Here is an 18362-nt window from a genome sequence, read left to right as displayed (position 1 = left end):
GATCTTCTTTGGGAACTGCACTGAGAGAAGATAGGTCCTTCCAGCTCTTCCTTTGCCCTGGGGCTACTCCAGCCCACACACTCTGAGCAGCAAGCATGCATGATACAACCACCATTCCTTCCTCAGTGGTGCTCATCCAGTATCCCCTGACACCTGTGGTGGGATGTGATGTCAAATGGCAGTGACAGAGGCCCTGGGAAAGCTCATCATGATGCACAACACCTTAGAGCTGTGTCCTCATGTTAATTTCTGGCTCTACTGAGCTGTCTGGGCTTGTAGGCCTGCTGCTATTGCCACTTGGAGCAAAGCTGCTTCCCATGCTCCTTCTCTACTCCCAGTTGCCTTGTTGTTTAGGCAGTCCTATTTTTTTCTAGCATGTTGAGTCTCTAACGTTTGAAGGGCACTCATTTAAAAAAGGATGTTGGTGGAAGGCAGGTGGTTGCTTGTGGCCAAGTGGTCCTGCTTCGAAGTGCAACAATGTCATGCCCATGAAATGTTGGATATGGAACCAGCAGAAGGGAACAAGGTAAGTCACATTATACTATGTTGGCAGTTAATTCTGATTGCTTAACAAAGCCAGAAAAGTTCCTTGAAAAAGTTACTTCTTAGTTTTCTCTATGAGCTGTTCTGTACCCAAGGGGTGTGCTCCAGTTCCCCTGAAGCAGCTGTTCCTAGATTTGTAGACCTCGACTCACCAAAATCAATTACATCAACTTTAATAAACTTCCTGATAAAGACAGTTAATCAATTACCTCTGTTTTCATCTGCCATAGGAGCTCTGCAGCTGTTTTTATTTTAAAGCAATCCACTACTAACCCAGAATAAGCAATGGGAATGAAGCATATTAAATCAAGATGAACGTTATGGGGGTAAGAACAATCAATCTGTAACTTTACCAAGATGATGAACTACCCTGTTGTCCCCCCTACTACTTCACAGAAAATCCTCTCACACAGCACCAGGGCGTGGAGTTATGCTGCAGCCCAAGCTGCTGGGAAGCACGTGCTCGACACCTCATTAGAGATAGGGAAGTATTGTTTGTAACTCTGTAATTAAGATTTTTGCCTGGTAAAAAAAGCCTGTTTGCAGGATGCTACCTTTCTTGCTCTAGTTTGCAACTCAATAGATGTTCACGATAATAATGCATTGCACACAGGGATTTCAATTGCTTTTCTTTAAGCAAAATTAATAATATTTTAAATACCTCTGACTTTTTTTTTTCCATTTGAAAGTGTGAAAAAATTGCATAGGGTGTAGATTAAGAATTCAAAGCTAAAGGCACTTCCAAAAATTACATATTGCAAGGAATATGAATGAATATGAACTAGTCAGTAGTAGAGTTTGTGGGGAGGAGGGAGAAGAAAAAAACCCTGCAGTCACGTTTTTTCTTTTTGAAGAGGACAATCATTCAGACATTTTTCTACGTAAAATCATGATGAGGATTCAGAACATCTTTAGCTGAACTTGTGCAATGACCTTAACTGTCCCCATCAAGACAGGAGCCTTTTTGTTGTTTTAATTTAAATCCTGGAAGTCTAGAATCTGTGACCTAAAAACCAAACCCAAACATTTTTCTAAGTAAAAGTCTTAAAGAAAGTTAATTAGCTGTTCTGAAGGCAGTACAGCCTTACCTTTGCTTTTAGCCTAACTGCTTCAGCTACTAAAAATGCTAGAGTAGATTGTCCACAAGTGTTTTAGCAACTATCAAGACAAATGTAATCCAGAGCAAATTTAGCAACCACAAACTTGCTTAAAGTTGCAAGAATCTGTTTTATGATTTCAGTGGTAGCCCACCTTCAGTTGGGCTGAAAAGCAGCCTGTCTATCCCTTGAGCTGCTAATATTTCTGACATTGCAGATAATTACAGTTTGAGATGAAGAGGATTTTGGGAAACATCGCATGTTATGAGTGCAAACTAGCATTTTAAGCATAAGTGCACCCCGGTATAAACCTTAGGTATTTCCCAGTTAATCCGCTTTGTAGATGTCTTATTTACTGCCAGAGGCTGCAGCACAAAGTCAAGAGTTCAGGCTATCTATCTCCACAACGCTCAAGAAAGTTATGCATCTCACAAAAGACAGCTTATTGAGCAAGGGGCTGTCAGTACCAAACAGCAGGAACTACTGTGGAAGGAATCAAGATTTATCTGTAAAAACAGTCAGGCATCTACATCAGCTTCTATGCCTTCGTTACCAGACTCAGTGCTGGGAACATGGGTGGGCCAGGTGCTGCACAGAAAGACAACTGTTACATGTGAAAATAATATACTGCTAAACATCCAAAGAACTTCTCTGGCAAAACCTGAAGTACAGTTTTGAACAGAGGTCTTTCGAACATGCTGAAGGTTCAGCCAGATGAACTCTGGTCAGTCCAACCCCCATAGTCACTCACAGTATGTAGCATTTTAGATAGGGGCTGTCAAGTGCACCTTAATGGTGTTTAGTGTGGCAATTAATTAAGTGTGCTGAATTTGAGAAGCAGCAGGTCAATTCAGTTAACTTCTATGTTTATATAGTTATTTTCAGGTTTCCAGTGCAGGTATTTAGTTACATAACAGACTATGAGGCAAGATTAACTACTGAGTGTACAGTGAACTGGTAGGGAAAAGCTTCCCCAACATAAAAGGAAAATAAACTGAATTTAAAAAAGGCCAAATATAATAAATTGCAAAAATACAGCACACACAACATGTGCTCTTAAGTGACTACTGCCACATCCTTTTTCCCTTCCTTTGCTGTAAGAGGAGAGTAGGGAGGCAAAGGGACACCAGACGAGTTCAAATCTTCTTACTGTCCTAATGGATTACTATTCAGAAACAGGGTAAATTATTATGTAGTGTCTAAAAACTGGTCATATGTTTTCTCCTCGGATGCTTGTTACGTACCAATTCAACAGCACACCAGCATTCCAGTGGGAATAAAAAGTCCTTTTTGTCAAAATCATTTTATTAAAGAGTTAATGTCACAGCAAGCTCAAAATAACACATGCTTCAGAAAGAAACTGGATGAAAAATACTCCCAACAGAAATATGAATGTTTTGAAGGCATGGTAAAGCATCGGTTGCCAGAAACTGCTGCAAACAGGTGCAAATTCTGTTGGTGCAATGGAGAGAAACCTCAGAAAAGAAGCCTGCTGGGCATGACTTCTATTTATGTAGTGAAGTTTGTCTAATAAGTTAAATCAGAAATGGCGCAATTTCCATGGCTGCATGGACCCAACTGTATTTCTTCAATAACTGCCCCGGAACAGGTTTTTCACTGCAAGTACTAACAAAACAAATTTAGTTGGCATTTTAACACAGCAGTGATATATATTTTATATACATGATACATGTTTGACTCATGCAGCCTCCTCAGTTACATGTTGGTTTTTATTTACTCAAGAAACATTATAAAAAAATAGGTTTGCAATTTGTATTTCACTCCAGTGTTAGCTCCGCATCACCTCAGGCAAAGACAGTGTTTCAGCAGATAATCTAATTTGGCAAGAATTCTGCCCTAATTCTTAACCTCATTTTTGTAAATCCACGTAGAAAATAAATGCGAACTCTTTATACAAAACAAGAGCAAATAACTGTACCTATATAAAAGGGGATTCATTCCCTTTAGTTTTATTATCATGGCACATACGTTATAGTTTCACAACAGCATACTAATTTTAATTTAGTTTTTTTTTTTTTCTAAAACTCAAAAATAGTGTTGATGAATGGAAGAATGTGAGTTACCATAGGCAGCTGACTCATGCATTAAGCAATTCATGTTCCTTATCAGTTTTCCCAACAGCATCAGGATTGGATAACGGGTCAAGATCAGCAAAGAGACTGAACCAGGCAGTCAAGTCTTTAGGATTCTTTGTAGGTTCTGGAGAAAAAAAAAAAACAAGCAAGAAGTACAGACTTGTCAGCTATTTTAAAACAAAACTGACTGAATGTTTGACTGAGGTCAAACAAATGCCATGCTTTTGTTTAATTTATTACTAAGGGCACTTCTGAGAAGAAAACTGCAGTGAGTGATGGCATTTTAAAACACTACCTTTAACTGAACATAGAACTTTAGTAAGAATAAATGTTTTACATCTGTCTGCTTGTGCATTTTGTATGCCTCCTGCCATGGTAAGTAAAGGAATGCTTTATTTAAAAGTAGAAACAATCTCGCCCTGTCTAGCTTTGTTTCATGAAAGGTATTTTATTTATGTGTAATGCACCTGCATGCCTGCAATGAAGTAAAAGGAAAGTGAGGGCAAATTTTACTTTCAACCTCTATTACAGGACTAAACTCCTTCACCTAAATCCAGTTCATGCAACTTTCTGTCCCCCCTGTATATGACCACACTCATCTGGAACAAAGTTTAATGGAAAGGTATTGGCTGGAGAGAGAGGGGATACGTTTGAGAGCCAGTCCCAAGTACAGCTTCTAGTACTAGAGTGTATTTTTTGATTTACATTAAAAAAGTGAACCAGGAACATGTTCCAACAGCAGCTGGACTATTGCACCTATGTGTCTATACTGATTTGCAGATTTCCTAGCGGTCTCCTACCTTCTTTTATTCCAACAGGGCAAATGTTCAGGTTAAAGCAGTGACAATTTTGGCTGCTATAAAGAAGGTCCATCATCACTTGCTCTGTTTTTTGTGACCCTATGCTTAATTATACTGATATTGAAATAAGTATTATACTGCTAGTGAAATAAGTTGTGCTCTTCCACTCAGACAGATGACGTTGCATGAAAGCATTCCTTGTGACACAAAGAATTTATGGGCAAAATAGGCTCTGCCTGGCATGACATTCATCTTAGGTTCTGCAAGGCTGGAGTATCTGCCACTTTCATAAACACAGATTTCAAAGCAGCTGAAGGCTGTTCCTTTTTTCTGTTGAAGCACTATGGCTGTTGTATCACACTCATTTCCAAAAGAGTTTCCGTAACACCTTAACCCTCTTTTTTTCTGCTGAGCTGAAAAATGTCAGTCTTTTGATCCCAGGTGGCAGGGGAAGAAAGACAAGCCACTCTTCTTCTGAACTGAACATCTTTGACATAGCCTCTGATCGAATGAGAATGCACAGAATAGGCTACAAACCAGCAATAAGGATTTAACATATTTTTGGTTCACTTATCCAGAAAACCCTAGTTAAAATCAGCCAGACTTTGTCTCAGTAGATGGCAAGACTATGCACTCTTGGCTCAGCTGCATGAAGTGAATTAAGTTTCAAACAGATGATTACTGGTATGATGTATGTTATCAACAAAATTTGCAATTAGGGCTCTTCTGCCTTATCAGTAGCCTGTATTTTAGCCACAATATCCTCCTAGAGCTTCAAAACATTATTTCACATAGACAAAGTGTATGCAGATGCTATTCTGTGTGTCTAAAGTAGTAGAAGAAACTGTAGTTTCAACCCCCTCATTCTATAGTAACGTAAAGTACCCTCTTGACATACTAGCAGCACTGAAGCCTACCAAAGAAATACACATACGTATAATTAGTGCTGAAACAAAGCGATTCATTAGTGAACACAAGATTCTTGACATGTAACTACTATAAATAGAGGTTTTATTATGATAGAGTAGCTGGAAGATGGAGTAACTGGAAAGATGTAAGAGTCACAGCTAAAAAGGAAAAGCAAAGTAACTGAAAAAAGACATGACTGAATCACCTTTCAAAGGCGTCTTGTTAGTGTTCACATTCAGGCTGTTTGGTTTCTGTGCTGGTTGCGGTATAGACGGTGGGCTCACACTGTTAGCTGCCCATCCTAAAATTCAATAATACAGCAGCATTATCATGAAAAATGACTTTGTTAACTCTAGCTGTCTGGTAGCACAATGCGCACATCACACAACAGAGAAAAACATTACATTTATGGTTATGGCCATTCATATTTTTCCTTGTACAAAAGAAATCTGCAGCCAGATACTTCAGACAAGCAACATCCTTAAGAGAAGATTATCTGTGGATCAGTTTCATCACTTCCAGATTCAGGCAACTGTACTCTTTTTAAACCTTTAACCTGGCTAAAAAAAATATTTTCTCTTGTTTCTTTTATCTAATCACAGTTACTACTTGTTCACTGAAAGGCTAATACAGCAGTTAAGTCAAGCACAGCCACAGGGTGAAGAATATCACTTACATCTGGGTGAAAATATCACATACACTAAAGATTTTTTCCACCTTTCTGTACAGTTCCAAAGACTTCAATTTCGCCAACTATTCCAGAAAAAAAGAATATTTGGAGACCCCAGATTTTTTTAGTTAATTTTGAAATAATAAATTATGGAAAAAAAAATTATTGAAAAGCACTTTGAAGAATTAAATTCAAGATGCACTACTTTGAGTTAACTTAAAACTAGGTTTTAATGGAGCGTTTCTTTGTTCTTCATCTGAAAGGATATAGCAGGAAAAGAGCAACTATGCAGGAAAAAGTAAAACTGGGTATTCACAATTTTTTGTTCTTACATGCATATTCCATAGGTACAAGAGAGTAATGATAAATATAGTTAGTGATGCCAGATGAACTAGGGAAATGAAGTAGGGGTGGCATACCCCTAGTTCAGAAACGTATTAGGAAAAAAACTGAGCATTTTTATCCCTGGCTTAAGATATTTAAATTCTCGTGCTTTATCCCATTTAGAAGACTGGAGGTCATATTTGTACTTTCAGTAACATCTCCTTTAAGTATGGCCTGGTTATTATCCATTCATCCATCCATCTATCTCAGGCATCTAGTACATCTAACTCTGCAGTATCACAAACAGGATACTCATCTGCACACAGTTAGCACTTCCTTATTCAGTCTGTTCTTTCTACAAGTTCATGCTTTCACATCCTTTTCTAATGTCTTTGTCCTTCCCACCCCTTCTCTTTTAAGAGCTCTGTCAGATACTGGTACCCAGTTGCTGTACTTTACTGACAGTTACTGTAAGAGCCATGTAAGTCACAAAAATCCTTCCTCTGATTATTCTCATCATTCTCTGACCTAACCTTGAATATAAAAGGTCTGAGGCCCAAGCTGTGTTATTAAAAAGGGGCAAGAAGAGTGTTTCCATAAAATCACATGAATTAAGAAGGAAATTTTATCTCTAAGGAACCAAACAAAAAACTTCTTCAAAATCTGATGCAAAGTGCTCACATATATTTGTTCTAGGCAATGGTGATAAAGGCTTATGAGTTAGCCTGTGCCCCCTGAAAAAGAGATTTTGCAGTTTAATCTTTCAAATAAGCAAATTTGAATCATAAATAATGAAAAGTATGGCCTTAACACTTCAGAATGACATACTTTTCCAGGCATTTTCTCTGCTTGTGTTACAAAAGAGGTGCATGACAATGGACATTACACACAACTACGGTAAATTGCAATGCTTTGGGGTGTTTGGAGATGCATTGCTACAGAGTGTTTTAATATGGCAATGGATGGCAATGGATAAATTGAGTGGCTTAAGTGAATAGGACCAAATCCTAATTTCATAGAAATGAATGGGAGTGCTGCCTGGAAGCTTTCTGTGCAAGTCCCAGTGACTTCAGTGAGATCAGGAGTTGACTCCCCCAGACCTCTTAGATGTTGGTTTACACTGATGAGACTTGCAGACCACAGAGCAAAACACTGCAGACCAGTTAACTGCTTTGGAGCCCTCCTTTTGCGTCCCTGGACTAAGGGTGGGTTAGTAGCATGGCTATCCCTTGGGAGAGAGGCTGTGGTCCAGTTTTCTGTTCACTGAAACACAGGTAGCTTAAAGAAACAAAAAGAACCTAACGGCAGCAACAAAATCATCCAACCAAAAATGCTTCAGAAAACATGTGATGCTTTCATATTTAACTTATCCAACTATGAGAGTACTGGGAAAGACTGTCAGAATTTTTATTAAATACTTTCATTAATTATGTTTTTAGTGTCCACTTACAGTGAGCTACAGATAACAAACAAAACCAACTGCAGCCTATCAATTTGAAAACAGGCGTTGCCCCTAAGCCTGTTCTGGTTTGCCTGTTTACAGGGTGGCTTTGTTACATGACTAGACAAATCATGATTGCTGAGACAGCAAGGAAACCAAACAGCTTACTTTTTAGCTAGCATCTTCACAAACGTTACCACAATTAAATTTAGAAATGGAAACGGTGGGCTGCTCATTTTCTTACCATCTAGAATATACGCACATGTAGGGAAGATAAAGAGGAGCCCTTAACAATCTGAGTAAGTAAATGAAGCCATAAACATCATGAAAGAGAAAGCTAATGCTGAAAAAGTGGAAAGACAACCAAACTACAAAGCTGTAATTGGACGAGAATCTAAAAGATTTCTTGGGAGCATGCTTTGTTTCTTATATACACACACGCACACACACACACACACACATTTATACGTATTTTAAACCAGCACCTGGTAGTCTTACAATACAATTCAAAGTCTCATTGTACTAGATTCTGCCTATAAATACAGCCAGAGAAAAATCCAAACTGGGAATTCCTAACCATAACAGTTTATAACCTGCATAGCATTGTGCTTGTTTTACAGATTAAGATCTGAGGCAGAGAGAAAAAAAGCCCCGAAGATTTATGAGGGTGCTTAACGTAAAATAAGTAAGTAATCCCACTGAAGTTAATAGAAAAGTTAATGTGCTTAAAGTTAAGCATGTGAGTTTTAAGAATCTTTAGGGTCTTAAGGCCAAATTCACACAGGAAGTATGCAACATTGAGGCTCCAGTGTAGCACCTCACACTGAATAATTATTAAGCAATCCTACCAATTAGGAGAAAAAAAAAAAAGTGTAGAGATGTATCACAAGTCCTCAGTAAAAATATCCCTAATTCATTTATTCTAATATTTGCAACTTTTATGTTTAGGTATGTTTATACTGTGGTTAGTATTTGATTAAAAAAAATAAAAAATAAAGTCTGTTTCCACATTTGTTGATAAGATCAGATTATGAAAGAAATGCTGTGAAGTGAAATGCAGTTTAATCTTAAAGATTTGACAAGATATAAAATGGCCAGAATTTCACCTTCTGTTAGAAAATAAGAAACACAAAACTTAAAAAGGAAAATAGCCTATGAAAGTTAGTTTAAAAAATGAATTTTACTTGGCAACCAGAGTCAACTGGGAACACACTGATTATCAGATACAATCATTCAACTGATTAGCCCTGACTTTTCAAATGCCAGTAGATCAATTACCACAATCTTTTGCCAAAACTCTGGAAATCCATTTGGAAACATCAACATATTTTATTCTTCCAATTCAGATTTATTCTTTTTCTTATTCAAAAAGGTTTGGGGATTCCAGGTTGACTGGAATGGATTTATTTATAAGGTAAATTTGCTTTTCTTTGTTCTTGCCAAAATGTTACAGGTCATTTTACATCAAGCATCATTATACCAGTTGCATGGGTTCCAAGAAGTAGTCTTCAGGATGGAATCAGTGTGCTAGTCTTTCCTACATCACTCTTCCTCAAATGAGATTTAAATGACTTGGGTCAGAGCCCAAAAAGGCAAGGTCCTCCTCCAGCCTGCAAAGCCCTAGGAAAAGTCTAGCAGGACTGTGAGGAGGATGAAGGTAGTTGCTGTTGGCTGGTTACCACCAGTCTGCTTTCCTCCCTCCCTTCCTCAAAGCCAAAGCAGCAGCAGTAAAGCTCTGCCCTAGTTTCCCTCTTTCCTCTCCTCCCAGCAGCAGTTTGGAAAACCCAAGAAAATGAACTGTATAGAAGAAAAGACAGTTGCATCAGTGGATAACCAGCCTAAAAGAGGAATCCACCTGTATGGTTGCTAGGATGAGACAACCCATTCTATCCTCACCCATAACCCTGCACGCAACAGTACGGGATGCTCTGGGGAAAACAAAACAAAACACCAAAGCAAAAAAACCCAGAAAATGAATTCAATTGATTTTCACCACATTGTTTAAAAATAGTATTCCTAAACAAAATACAGTAATCATTTTTGGTTCTTTGACCCCATAACAGAGAAAACAGTTGTGAGCTAAACAGTAAAACCCACTCAAGCAGATTTTCTGTTACAGAAAAAAAATAAATCTCAAAGGCCTACAAAACATTTCAGAAACTCAATGAAAACATTCAAGACAGTAATTTTGACTTCAGGTTTTGGGTACTTCATTCACAAACACTAAATACGCAGAGCTAGAAAAACAAATATGCTACTCATTTTTTTCTCCATGCCACACGGTACTTTAACTTGTGGGTTTCTGTAGCTATGGCACAACATAAGCGGTCACATAAGCTTGTGCACAGTAGAAACCCATGCTTTAAAACTTAAAACCAAAACACTGACAGAACAAGATGAGTTCTTACCATGTAAAGATGACTGCAAGTCATTCATGTTTTGGTCTAACAGCTGTGAGGGCAAGTAGCCTGATGGTGTTGGTGCCACAGATGATGAAGTGCTCTCCATATCTCCAGCTGAAGAGTTCATGGTGAGATCAGCAAGTGCAACCTGTCCAAAAACAGCTGTCCACTCTTTGCTGAACTCCCCATCGTCTGGGGAGGATGCGTTGAGGATCTCATTCAGTAACACCATGTTATCACCAGGTTCTGACTCCAAGGACCTCACAAACTGATTCTTTGAAGCTATCTCAGAAGAAGAAAGTCCAGAGAAATAATTTTTTAGATGAACAACGAAAAGAAGTAGTCTTTTAAAAACATTCAATCTACGTTTTCATGTTAAGTGAGATGGAGTATTTTTACATGAATATTTGCTGTTTTCTATTTTAGACTTAATTATTTTGGACATCTGGACTCGTAGCTTATGCAACAAATAATTCCTCGATTATCCTAGATAACCTCACTGTTTTTAAGACTCATTTCTCATTAAAACCAGTATTACAAGTATGCTTAAAAAAAAATCTACTGAACACAACATCAAAATCATTACATAGTCTAATATTTAAAACACTGGAGAAGACTACTTTTATGTTGCTTTCTGAAGTATTATCTAAAGCTGTCAACCCCCAGAAGGTATAAATTTAAAATAAATAAAAGTTGTGGGTTATTCTGGAATTTTGTAAGCACACACTTAAGATCACCTTTATGACCTTCTGACCAGTGCTTAAGTTATTTGCTATTTCCCCATAAGAACGTGCTACTCTACACAGATTTCTACACTGTTCTGTGTTGCAGTAACTTCATTTTTCCTCTCTTAGGCTGCTGAGAAATAACTGGGGTCACTTTCCTTTTGATTCCCCTTGCTAGTTTTCCTAGCACCAGAACTGCAGCTGAAGAAGCTCTTTGATCACTTGAGTCATTACTCCTTAAAATCAATTTTTTTCTGTTTTAGAAATGTTAAATGGTTATATAAAATACATGAAACATGTAACCAAGATTGTAATTCTTTTCTCTATCTTACAAAATATTTGGAAAGTGAAAGAACTACCAAGGAAGCCCAAGTATTATTGTACTTGGAAACACCTAGAGCTCCACTGTGGGAGTACACAGAGGACAAAAATGGTAGTTAACAATGTTGATAATGTTATGTTACTGACAGCCAGACCAGCTTAGCTTAATTATGCTTGCTTCAAACTTGTGGTAAGGCACAGAAGCAACTTCAGTTCTCCAAAGTTCAGATAGATCAGCTGAGGTCTCCCAGTTGCACACAACTTGCAAAGATGTCTTTAACCCTTTCTGGTTGAGGTAAATGATTGACAGTAGCAAAGTGGTAGCAACAGGCCATTTTATTTAAATGCAACTGCCTTCTCGGGAAAGTTCCCTTTTAATAGCTGTAATAATTTATAATGAAATAGCTGAAGTTGAGTCAGAGGTGAAAAAAAGCACAAAACTGTGTTTTAAAATAGGCAGATGAGTCAGCATCCACACCTACGTACCAAGAAACAAACAAACCAACACATAATATAAGGATTTTATTCATTACTAAAGTCAGATCTGAGATTCAGCTCCATTCTAACTCACATTTTTATATATCTCTGTATGCCCTGACAGGGCTCAAAAACTAGAAATGGAAAAATTACAAACACGTCAATTCTCCTGATGTTCCCCCTAGACTAGAACTAAAATACCATGGAAAACAATTTGTTCTCATGAATTTTCAGGCTGCTTTCCCATCTTCAGACAAACAGCAAAGAATGTTAACGTTGTCCAAGCACCTACAATTCCCTCAAGTTATTCAGCAGGTGAGGCAGAGGGGTAAAGCCTTCCATAGGGGAAACACATTTGCTAATTCAAAGGCACTTAAGAACTCTGATCTCTACAGGGCATCACTATCTCAAAACTGGTTTCAGAAGGCCCCTTCATGAACTTGGAAGGGTTGCAGTGGGAGATGCAAAGGCTGCACCATCAGTAACAGATCTACTAAGACATGCTGCCAACACTGCACCTAACCACAAATGACCTATAACAGAACAAAAGCTTTGCAGCAACACAGCTCAGTGCAAAACTCTGTTTCGTATGGGTATCCCATTGTAGTAGTCCCATTTTTACTGGGGGAGAAAGTACAACACATAGCTTTACATGTGATGAGCAGTTAGGTCTTGCTGTAGTGTGCACAACCACCAGAAATCAGAGGCGTGACCATTTCTTGTCTCAGCAGTTGTCCTTCCAATCTTCCTGCAGGGACAACACACCCAGGGCAGGGGAGGATGCTCAGGCTACCTCAAGTAAGCAGTGGAAAGTTGTACTCTTGTTTGCAATAAATGTTATCTTGAAAACAGTCTTGCCTATTGAGATCTTATTCATGTGGTAACTCTGGTATTTACTAGAATGATATGGGCTTTCTCACCTAAGTCCATATCATTCAGACCTAAGCTTATAAATGTCCATGAAAAAAAGCCCAAAATTCCCAATAAAACAGTGAAAAAGCAATGTCACTATATTTCTGTAATTGTTTGAAAAAGCTTCAAGCAATGCTCAGTGCAAACACACCTCATTTTGTTGGTAAAAATTAAAAAAAAAAAAAAGGAAGAGAAACTAAAAATATTTACAATGATACATAATTAAAAACACAGGATAAAGTGTTCATTCTGAAACACACAAAAAGCTAACTCTAACTGTACTGCTTCACTTGAAATAATACAATATTCACTAGCCTAAAGCTAGCTAGTGTGTAAAATTAGGGTAAATGGTTGATACTGTAACATTAACCATCCTTATCTGATATAGCTGCCCCTCAACTGTTTTATTAAGTATTTGACTTAACAAAAAAAAAAAAAAAAAAAAAAAAAAAAAAGCCTCCAAAAAAAAAAAAAAAAAAAAAAAGAAAAAAAGCCTTCCTACTGACATAAGCTAAACCTGTATGACCAACGATTGTATGCATTATCTGTATCTCCATTACGAAGGTCCAACAAGGAATGGAACTGACTAAGGGGAAAACCAGAAGAAAAAGGCCTTTATCAGACATGCACTCACCTTTTTTTATTAACCACAGAAAAGAATTCATCACTACCTTATCTATCCACAGATTAGGGCTCCTTCTGAACAGACAGCTGAGGAACTTTCCTTCTTTCTGCCTTCATGGGTGATTCCCCACATGTGTAATTTTCCCATCCCCACAGTGCAAGAGACTGTCCATGGCAAATTCAAACTCGAGGTGTTTGCAAATGCTCTCTTCCTTACCTACCATGAAGGCAGTGCTTTAAATACCCCAAATTACTCTCTCAGTCTGACTGACTGAACTGCACTTAGGGATTTTTTTCTTTGCTTCTTTACTTGCTCTTCTAGTTGCCACAGGTTTTTTTATTGTTGTTGAAGGTTTTTTATTCATTCTTTTGAGATATATGAGTGAAAAGCAATAGAGAAATTATAGGTAGTACTCCTAGTGCATACAAAAACTTAATATAAAACTTTTAGACAGATCTTTATATGTTACATATGGTAAAACAGCAACCTTTGTTTAAAAAACCCACCCAACCAAACAGCACATCCCCTTGAGCTGCCACAGATCTAACAAAAGTGTAAAGGTAGCAGTAGAGCCTGGAATGAAAAACTGCTTCCTCATCTGTGTATGAGAACAGCATGACTGATTTAATTGACTATCTGGCTGAAAGAAGTTACCAGTTCTTAAATTGTTCTAAGAGGCCAAAATAGTTTGTACATTTCTGATATAAAATCTTGTCGTTACTAGTGTATTGCCAAGGGTTGTGGTACAACAACTAAAGAACCAAAAAGAAAAGTTTGTGAAATGCTATAGGAGGGGTAACGTTTACAGTGGAACCTACTTAAGTGGGGCAAATTTGATATACTCTAGCTTTGATATACCTAACCTTTAATGACCTATTACAATGCATTTTATCCCCAGTAAGGTTTACTTCACATTATAACATCAGGAATAGTGCCTCTGCATGTATATGGGGTTTCCTTTAAAACTGTTTAAATACTGCAGCTGAATAATTTCATTCGACCTTTCGGATTATGAAAACAATTAAGACCTAAGATTAAAATTATACTTGGTGTCTGTAATGGGAAAGCAGATGAAACAGACATGCACAAATGTTTCATACCATTTTCTTCAGGTTGCAGGTCTAGTAAGTCATCTATGGCACCTAAATCAAAAAAGAAAAAAAAAAGAAGAAAAAAAAAAGAAGAAAAGCAATAAAGGAAGATCTGCAGTACACCAACAATCAGTATTTATACATCTAAAGGTAGTTTTCTTAAGGCTCTTCACCTGAGTTCTGCTTGTGGTTACAATTTCCTTGTAACGTAGATGTGACATCCTTGCCATCGTCAGCTGTAATCAAGACCCATAAACATGTCAAATTGCACTTGGCACAATACCATGCATATAAACAACGTCACTATAAGATCAAGATGGAACGGCTAATGGAATTCATGTTTAAAATGAACCTGGTAACAATGGATGAAAGGCCCAAGATGTAAGCATCTCTAAGAAGTGAGGCAAACTTCTGAATAATAACCCTGGGGGGAACTGCCTTTGAATCACCACCTGCCACACTAGTCCACCTCCAGGCTGAGTGCACCCAGCTGAGGTGACTAAAAGAATCACACAGGTCTCTGAGGTCCTCTGGAAGCAGAGACTCTTCTTTTAGAAGCCTGTACTTACAAAGGCCAGGAGAGAGCACAAAAGTGACAAGACCATATCAGTCCCTAAATCGCCTTCCTTGGCAATTATGTTCTTCCTCTTGAAGCCAAGTCTGAGAATGGAGAAAAGGAATCTTTCCCCAAAGCCCCAGGTCAGTATATAAGTAACAGCACCTTTTCTCCTGGAGGAAAATAAATGGGCTAATTTCCCTCCCAAGAGGAGAGAAAATGTATAGCTAAGGGTTATAGGCTATCAGAGGTGAAAAATACCACCGTGCCTCAACTGTAACTACCTTTAGTTTTGAGCAAGTCTCTTAAATTAGACGTGGAGTCAAAACAATCATCTAGATTCCATCTATCAGTGAAGAGAAACACATCTCCCCCAGGTGAGTAATCCCATTTAAGATATGTAGCAAAACAGCAGGGATGAGTTATCTGCTGAACATGTCTTTCTCTCCCCATTAACTGTTGAGGAAATCTAACTTCTAGACAGCTAAATCTGTAGCTCTGAAGGCAAATGAAGGAGTTGGTTACAGTATTGCCAGAACTGGATGGCAGATCTGCTGGAAGCCTCAAACTTGAGGCTGGAAAGGAGAAATAAAATTCTCTATAGGGTAATAAAAATTGAATGCCAAACTCTTTCAAGAGAAACTTCAAGGTGTGTTCAGAACTAAATGAAACAGAACAGCTTGCTGTTGCATATTATTTTAACAAGGCTTTGCTAGGACAATGACAGAAATGAATCAGATGGTCATTTAAGGACTGATTACATTTGATTTCACTTTACATAAATAGGAGAGGCATATGGACAAAAATACATGACGTTTCCATAGAAGGACAATGCACAAAGCTAAAGAGGAAAAACCCAACCCTGCACTGACAAGGTGTGTGTGTGTGTGTGTGTGTTGGAAATCAAAGAGAAGTTCACGAAATGTGGGATATGAATAGCCACAATTCCATAATGAAGGAAGTAAAACTGTTACTAAAAGCCTGCCTTAGTTCAGTGGTAAACATGGTGGAGCTAACCTTAAAAACATCCATAGTATATTAAGAGAAAATGCAGAGCAAATGATAAACACTTGAAAGTAGAAGTAGTTGATGAGGAAAACTAAGATGAAACACAGCTCCGCTGTGAGAAGCACTACATCTGTAGTACTTTAGTACATACAGAGTACTTCAAGGGGGAAAAAAAAAATCTTAGAAATGGCACAGACCCACTAGTAAAGGGAGATGGAAAAACTTAGCAGAGCAGGCAGAAGTATTCCAAAATACTTCAGCTCCTTTAGAGATGATGGAGAAAGAGACAGAACAAGGTATTTATATTATGGACGATTGTGAAGTATTTTACAGCCCATAAGTAACTGAGATTCTAGAAATTATCTGCTAAGAAAATGTATGTCAGATTTTGTATCTAAGAACATTAAAATGTTTCATAGAATCATAGAATAGTTAGGGTTGGAAAGGACCTTAAGATCATCTAGTTCCAACCTCTCTGCCATGAGCAGGGACACCACACACTAAACTATGTCGCCCAAGGCTCTGTCCAACCTGGCCTTGAACACCTCCAGGGCTGGAGCATTCACAACTTCCTTGGGCAACCTATTCCAGTGCCTCACCACCCTCACTGTGAAGAATTTCTTCCTGATATCTAACCTAAACTTCCCCTGTTTAAGTCTAAAGCCATTACCCCTTGTCCTACCAACTACAGTTCCTAATGAAGAGTCCCTCCCAACATCCTTGTAGGCCCCCTTCAGATGTTGGAAGGCTGCTATGAGGTCTCCACGCAGCCTTCTCTTCTCCAGGCTGAACAGCCCCAACTTTCTCAGCCTCTCTCCATAAGGGAGGTGCTCCGGTCCTCTTATCATCCTCGTGGCCCTCCTCTGGACTTGCTCCAGCAGCTCCATGTCCTTTTTATGTTGAGGACACCAGAACTGGACACAATACTCCAAGTGAGGTCTCACGAGAGCAGAGGGTCAGGATCACCTCCTTTGACCTGCTGGTCACGCTTCTTTTGATACAGCCGAGGATACGGTTGGCTTTCTGAGCTGCAAGTGCACACTGCCTGCTCATGTCAAGCTTCTCATCAACCACCACCCACAAGTCCTTCTCCACAGGGCTGCTTTGAATCTCTTCTCCGCCCAGCCTGTAGCTGTGCCTGGGGTTGTGCTGACTGATCTAATTAACTGCAAAATGGGTGAAACTTCAAAACTCTAGAAAAGTCCTAATATTCTGTCATTGTTACAAAAACACCCAAACAACAACAGTCATTAACAGGATGACTCATTAATTGTAGGTAACTATGGGCTGGTAGTTCACCACTACTCCTAGACAAAACATTAGCCGAATCCCATTCAAGTATGGGATTCAGCAAAAGAATATAAGCATAACAAATGCTCCTGTAATAAAAGGTGGTTTTATGGAAAGCAGAGGAAGTTAAAAAAAAAACTCAACTAATTTCATTCTTTGATAAAACTATGAGCTTTCTTTGGTAAAGATATTTGTTTAGAAACAACTTGTCTTTGTACTGAATAGCTTTCCAGCTAAAAGGTTAGCAATGCATAATATCTAAAATGAACATATTGAATGGATTAGGAACATGAAAACTAACAGATGTCAAAAAACAGTTATGAGGAGAAAGAACTGCAAAGCAGAAGTGTTTCTAGTTTAGATCTGCAAGGTTTAATGTTATATCCATTGCTATTCAATGGCTTTAGCAGTCCATCTGGAAGTAAACACAAAATCACTCTTGAAAAAAAATGTGCAAACAACTAACAGACTATTAGAGGTGGTCACTCAGGCCAGTCATGCAGTTGCTGTAGCCAAAGCTGGGAGAATTTAACACTGATAAGTCATAAGCTATATCTCTAGGAATATGGAATATAAGCCATGCTGCAGAAAGGAAGAATGAGTCTTCGAAAACTGTGATGAAAAGAAACTGAGTCTTGATAAACAACAAATTTAAATATGAGCTTCTAATTCGATGTTGCAGAAAAATGAGATAACCTTCTTGGATTTAGAAATGGGAAGGTGATTTTACCTTCTAGAAACACGACATCAGAAATGTCCAGTTATGTATTTCAGATTTTAAAAGGGATGTTGTACAGTGGAATAGAAATAAACTTCATAAATAAAGGAGTAGTTAAGATGTCTTCAAGGTATCAATATAGTTAGCCTATCAAAATGAAGATTTGAGAGGAGTCTTGATTTTAATGTAGTACCTTTTATAATTATCTTCATGGAGGATAAAATACCACATGTTAAAATGATTGTCCTTCATTCTCCTTAATTTAGTACAAAAAGATATATTGAAGCCATGGCATTATTTAGGCTGGAAGAATCTCTGAGGGTCATCTTGTCCAAGTCCCTTGTCAAAGCAGAGTCA

The 18362-nt window shown here is 38.1% G+C and overlaps 1 protein-coding gene across 1 annotated transcript in view; it reads right to left on the bottom strand.

The window, feature by feature from the left end:
- Positions 1–3738: 3738 nt before the first annotated feature.
- The window catches only part of ICA1 (islet cell autoantigen 1, 69kDa), a 59766-nt gene continuing 45142 nt past the window's right edge, over positions 3739–18362 (bottom strand). Inside the window, exons 10-14 of the mRNA XM_010019092.1 lie at positions 14607–14669; positions 14443–14484; positions 10289–10564; positions 5651–5746; positions 3739–3860 (exon numbers count right to left, since the gene is read on the bottom strand). Coding sequence (XP_010017394.1) covers positions 3739–3860; positions 5651–5746; positions 10289–10564; positions 14443–14484; positions 14607–14669 — 599 coding nt within the window. The remainder of the gene's footprint in view (positions 3861–5650; positions 5747–10288; positions 10565–14442; positions 14485–14606; positions 14670–18362) is intronic.

The sequence above is a fragment of the Nestor notabilis genome, unplaced genomic scaffold, assembly GCF_000696875.1.
Source record: "Nestor notabilis isolate BGI_N333 unplaced genomic scaffold, ASM69687v1 scaffold15767, whole genome shotgun sequence".
NCBI lineage: Eukaryota > Metazoa > Chordata > Aves > Psittaciformes > Psittacidae > Nestor > Nestor notabilis.
Note: the sequence above shows the minus strand (reverse complement) of the source record. Positions and strands in the feature narration are given on the sequence as shown.